The sequence below is a fragment of the Sinocyclocheilus grahami genome, unplaced genomic scaffold, assembly GCF_001515645.1.
Source record: "Sinocyclocheilus grahami isolate Dianchi unplaced genomic scaffold, SAMN03320097.WGS_v1.1 scaffold604.1, whole genome shotgun sequence".
NCBI lineage: Eukaryota > Metazoa > Chordata > Actinopteri > Cypriniformes > Cyprinidae > Sinocyclocheilus > Sinocyclocheilus grahami.
This window is the reverse complement of record NW_015505783.1, coordinates 598,225-604,743: the sequence shown is the minus strand read 5'-3', so window position 1 is coordinate 604,743 and position 6,519 is coordinate 598,225. Positions and strand designations below refer to the sequence as shown.

At 34.6% G+C, this 6,519-nt stretch overlaps 1 protein-coding gene across 1 annotated transcript in view; it reads left to right on the top strand.

The window, feature by feature from the left end:
* plcg1 (phospholipase C, gamma 1) overlaps positions 1 to 6,519 on the top strand; it is an 80,170-nt gene that overhangs the window by 52,225 nt on the left and 21,426 nt on the right. Inside the window, exons 24-25 of the mRNA XM_016240901.1 lie at positions 5,022 to 5,115; positions 5,207 to 5,276. Coding sequence (XP_016096387.1) covers positions 5,022 to 5,115; positions 5,207 to 5,276 — 164 coding nt within the window. The remainder of the gene's footprint in view (positions 1 to 5,021; positions 5,116 to 5,206; positions 5,277 to 6,519) is intronic.

The following is a 6,519-nucleotide window of genomic DNA, read 5'->3' as shown; positions in this document are numbered from 1 at the left end:
GGGGAGCAGTTGGGGGTTCGGTGCCTTGCTCAAGGGCACCTCAGTCGTGGTATTGAAGGTGGGAGAGAGCGCTGTACATTCACTCCCCCCACCTACAATCCCTGCCGGTATGAGACTCGAACCCACAACCTTTGGGTTATGAGTCCGACTCTCTAACCATTAGGCCACGACTTCCCCTACGAGTTTGACGAGTGTGATCGCTCGTGTCACTTCATGTGAGTGCTGCTGCAGTCTTAGGCCCTCCCCAAATGCTCTCATTGGTTGAGACACGTGATGACACTCATCCCAAGCCAGTACTGATCAACATCCCACCCCTCCTGTGACCCATGGTTTGTCTGTATGTGTATTCAGAGCCAGTGAGCAATTACGGACATTCAGAATAATAATAATAATAATAAAAACAATGCGTTAATGCTCGATAAAATAATTGTCTGAATTAATTAATGCGTTATCGTGTTAACTTGCCCAGCTCTAATATACTGTATATATATATATATGTATACTGTGTGTGTGTGTGTGTGTATATATATATATATATATATATAATTCTTTTTTTTGTTATTTTCATGTCAATGAAATACTATTATAGTTTTTCTTAATATTTTGAATTCGTTTTTTAAATAGTTTCAGCTTTCCTGTTCATGTTAACATTTTAGTATTTATGTTTTTGTCATTTTTCTTAGTTTTTGTTGTTTTTAAAAATGTCTGTATAGTTTTATTTTTTGTATTTAGTTTAAGTTAAGCTCAATGAATATCATTTTTTCTTTATTATTTCAAGTAACACATTTATTTTTATGGTTTCAGTTCATTATAATAACCCTGATTTAGTGTTAAAACAGGACTGAATTAAGTTCATGTCAGTCACTCCAAGTGCACACTACAGTGATCAAGCTCATTGCCTTTGACATATTGTGACAAGCAGATTGTGTATAGTGTATGCCTGATGCTCTTGTAGTGTGCACACTACTGAGGGACGATCTGACTAGCCGCAGAAGCCACAGCAGATTTTAAATCTGTAGTCAAGAATAACACATTGCTGTGAGCGTCATTTTGTGACAATTTACAGGAGTGTAGCTTCATTTGGGGAGAAGGTTCTGCTTGTTTGAGTCACTTTGCTACAAAAATAAACTCGAAATATAGTGCTAAACTTGGCTCTCAAGAGGCAGAAATACAAAATGAAGAAGTAGCTTTAGAATACAGAAGTGCTACATGAGGCCACTGATTAGACACTAATTAAACTAAATTAAAAACAAGTAACGTCTGACCGTCTCTCGGCCCACTCATGCCTCTAACGATAACTATATCATTAAATCTAATCGTTCTGATGCTATGAGATTAGTGAAGTCCAGTCTGCAACTATAACGATAATGACACAGAGGAACAATATCACCAAAATTATGGATGGAGTGATTACCGGTTTGACGATAAATCATGATAAAATTCCCCACGGTTGGTATTACCGTTTCATATTTTAAGTATAATTAAAACCGTATTTAATTACCACGATTTGAACAACTGTGGATAAATACTGTCCAGCATAAAGCACAGTTTCCAGTAACAGTCTCACGTGCGCACAGCAGCAGAGTAGTTTCGTTTTGTGTGAAAACATGGCAGAAAAGCTGGGAGGATTTAAAAGAGTGCTAAGGGAATTACACAAATGAATATACGCATGAATACAAATGACCTCAGGTGATGCTAACCCTGGAACAACATATAGAACTACCAAATTTTGCTTAATCGCAACATTTAATCACAATCGCAAAGTTTAATCGCAACATGTAATCAAACAGACGGTGAACACTATTAACTGCAATGATTACGTGTAATTTGTAACTAACTTTATGATTCTTACTGTACATTTCTGCCGTAGTCACCACTAATAGCCTACTCCTAAATATAATGTAGAGAATTAAAATTTTCTCTAAAGCTGCTTTGCAGTGATTTGTATCGAAAATAAACCTGAATTGAATCGAATTGAATGAATTAATTATATATTTTTTATATTTTTGTTTTTATCTTCGCTTTGTGTAATACCTGATAAAGTAGTGTTTTAATCGCAATGCTGCTTTGTTCACGGAGGTTATGGGAAACAGCTGTAATTCTGCTGCTCCATAAGCGCCACCTGCTGTCAGAGAGTGGGTTTACAGAGACTTACGTTCACATTCAGCCTGTGTGCAGTTTGCATGGCCTTCTGTAAACTTTGACCTGTTGATGAAAAACAAGCTTATGTGGATTCTACACATTTAAACAATTTGGATAAGGTATCTAGAATTATTTATGGAGCAGATAAAATACATATAATCATTTATCGATTAATTATCATTTTCATTTTGACTTTTTATTCTATTGTTTTTATGCAAACAAAGTCATTTTATTTGTTGTTTGTTGATTTTAAATATAAAACTTGGTGAAATGATTTACGTGTTAGTACTTTTTGAATATTCCGAGCACATTTTAACAATACCATGATAATACTGAAAACATGATCATTTTGGTCACTATAATCATGCTAAGAAATTTTCATACCATTACATCTCTAATTGAAATGATTTTCAGAACAACTTTTTTCAGCTGATAAAACTGCGGTTCGCTTATAATAAACGGTGTTGTCCATTATTTTTGAGCACTGAAGGGTCAAACATTCTTTTTTTTTAATACATATTTTTTATAATGTGCTATATATATATATATATATATATAATTCTTTTTTTTGTTATTTTCATGTCAATGAAATACTATTATAGTTTTTCTTAATATTTTGAATTCGTTTTTTAAATAGTTTCAGCTTTCCTGTTCATGTTAACATTTTAGTATTTATGTTTTTGTCATTTTTCTTAGTTTTTGTTGTTTTTAAAAATGTCTGTATAGTTTTATTTTTTGTATTTAGTTTAAGTTAAGCTCAATGAATATCATTTTTTCTTTATTATTTCAAGTAACACATTTATTTTTATGGTTTCAGTTCATTATAATAACCCTGATTTAGTGTTAAAACAGGACTGAATTAAGTTCATGTCAGTCACTCCAAGTGCACACTACAGTGATCAAGCTCATTGCCTTTGACATATTGTGACAAGCAGATTGTGTATAGTGTATGCCTGATGCTCTTGTAGTGTGCACACTACTGAGGGACGATCTGACTAGCCGCAGAAGCCACAGCAGATTTTAAATCTGTAGTCAAGAATAACACATTGCTGTGAGCGTCATTTTGTGACAATTTACAAGAGTGTAGCTTCATTTGGGGAGAAGGTTCTGCTTGTTTGAGTCACTTTGCTACAAAAATAAACTCGAAATATAGTGCTAAACTTGGCTCTCAAGAGGCAGAAATACAAAATGAAGAAGTAGCTTTAGAATACAGAAGTGCTACATGAGGCCACTGATTAGACACTAATTAAACTAAATGAAAAACAAGTAACGTCTGACCGTCTCTCGGCCCACTCATGCCTCTAACGATAACTATATCATTAAATCTAATCGTTCTGATGCTATGAGATTAGTGAAGTCCAGTCTGCAACTATAACGATAATGACACAGAGGAACAATATCACCAAAATTATGGATGGAGTGATTACCGGTTTGACGATAAATCATGATAAAATTCCCCACGGTTGGTATTACCGTTTCATATTTTAAGTATAATTAAAACCGTATTTAATTACCACGATTTGAACAACTGTGGATAAATACTGTCCAGCATAAAGCACAGTTTCCAGTAACAGTCTCACGTGCGCACAGCAGCAGAGTAGTTTCGTTTTGTGTGAAAACATGGCAGAAAAGCTGGGAGGATTTAAAAGAGTGCTAAGGGAATTACACAAATGAATATACGCATGAATACAAATGACCTCAGGTGATGCTAACCCTGGAACAACATATAGAACTACCAAATTTTGCTTAATCGCAACATTTAATCACAATCGCAAAGTTTAATCGCAACATGTAATCAAACAGACGGTGAACACTATTAACTGCAATGATTACGTGTAATTTGTAACTAACTTTATGATTCTTACTGTACATTTCTGCCGTAGTCACCACTAATAGCCTACTCCTAAATATAATGTAGAGAATTAAAATTTTCTCTAAAGCTGCTTTGCAGTGATTTGTATCGAAAATAAACCTGAATTGAATCGAATTGAATGAATTAATTATATATTTTTTATATTTTTGTTTTTATCTTCGCTTTGTGTAATACCTGATAAAGTAGTGTTTTAATCGCAATGCTGCTTTGTTCACGGAGGTTACGGGAAACAGCTGTAATTCTGCTGCTCCATAAGCGCCACCTGCTGTCAGAGAGTGGGTTTACAGAGACTTACGTTCACATTCAGCCTGTGTGCAGTTTGCATGGCCTTCTGTAAACTTTGACCTGTTGATGAAAAACAAGCTTATGTGGATTCTACACATTTAAACAATTTGGATAAGGTATCTAGAATTATTTATGGAGCAGATAAAATACATATAATCATTTATCGATTAATTATCATTTTCATTTTGACTTTTTATTCTATTGTTTTTATGCAAACAAAGTCATTTTATTTGTTGTTTGTTGATTTTAAATATAAAACTTGGTGAAATGATTTACGTGTTAGTACTTTTTGAATATTCCGAGCACATTTTAACAATACCATGATAATACTGAAAACATGATCATTTTGGTCACTATAATCATGCTAAGAAATTTTCATACCATTACATCTCTAATTGAAATGATTTTCAGAACAACTTTTTTCAGCTGATAAAACTGCGGTTCGCTTATAATAAACGGTGTTGTCCATTATTTTTGAGCACTGAAGGGTCAAACATTCTTTTTTTTTAATACATATTTTTTATAATGTGCTCAATGCCATGCACTGTTTGAATTTCTAACTTTAATATCTCACTAGCCAGAAAGTCTCATTTATTTGCCAAAGCCTATTTTTACCTGCATTAGGTGCGTTGTTTTTGTTTTTGGAGCCTGTTTCTCTCTTTGGGTCTTGATTTGGTTCACAAACACCATGAGGACTGTGTGTGTTTGTGTTCCCGCTCAGGTGGAAGGGAGACTATGGCGGGAAGAAGCAGCTGTGGTTCCCTGCGAATTACGTGGAGGAAATCAGCCCGACGGCCACGGAGCCTGACAGATCAGTGAGTTGAGCGCGTGTGTGTTTGTTGTTGATGTGTTGTGTCAGAGGCGCTCTGGGCTCCGACCTTTACCCCTGTTCTCGCTCTCGCTCAGCAGGCCACAGAGAACAGTCCTCTGGGAGATCTCCTGAGAGGAAGTATGGACGTGTCTTCCTGTCAGATCGGTGAGTGTGTGTGTGTGTTCCTCCTCCCTGATACACACTCAGCATCAGATCAGATGTTTGAGACCCTTACACAGATCCACACACACACACACACACACACACATGCAGACACACACACACTCTCACACACACACACACACACACGCACGCACGCAGACACCACATAGACACACACACACACACGCACGCACGCAGACACACACACAGACACAGACACAGACACACAGACCCACACACTCACACACACACAGACACACAGACACACTCACACACACACACACTCACACACACACACACAGTAGCGCTACTGTGTTGTAACATGGTGTAGTACAGCTGTACTGGGCAACGCTGGTAAGATAATGCTGCCTTCAGTGACGCTGTGCTCACTAAAAAAAAAAACTTATATCTCATTATGTTACATAGAAGTGAATAAAAATAATATTGATATTTAATATTAAGGTAACACTTTAATGTATTAACTAACATGAACAATGAACAATACATTTATTACAGTATTTATTCATCTTTCTTAATGTTAGTTAATGAGAATACAGTTATTCACTGTTAGTTCATGTTAATTCAGAGAGCATTACCTGTTAACAAGCACAACTGTTGATTTGAATAATGCATTAGTAAATGCTGAAATGAACATGAACTAAGATTAATAAATGCTGAAGAACTAAAGTAGTTAACTAATGAACCTTATTGTAAAGTGTTACCAATATTGATATAAATTCTGTCCAGTTTTATCGTGTTACTTTCAGTAAAAGTGTGGTTATTTTATTGGCTTGTGTTTTTTAAATTCAGTATCATTAAAATTGTGGAGTTACATTAAAAAGTCTTTACAAAATGACTTTATATTATTTAATAAAATAATAAATAATCATTACAAATCATTTACGGTTTCAGTTTTCGGCCCAGAATTTTCATTCGGTGCATCCCTATTATTAATCATAACCATTATATTATAATTATTAAATTAGTTATTGATGTTATTAATTTATTTCCATGTACTACAATAATGATATATATTTTAAACTATATAGCTCAACCCAAACTATTGTACTATTATTAATATACTATTATAGTTATTATAATTATTTATTTATATATATATATATATATTATCCATCCATCCATCTATCGCTCCATCTATCTATCTATCTATCTATCCATCTACCTATCTATCTATCCATCTATCTATCCATCTACCTATCTATCTATCCATCTATCTATCCATCTA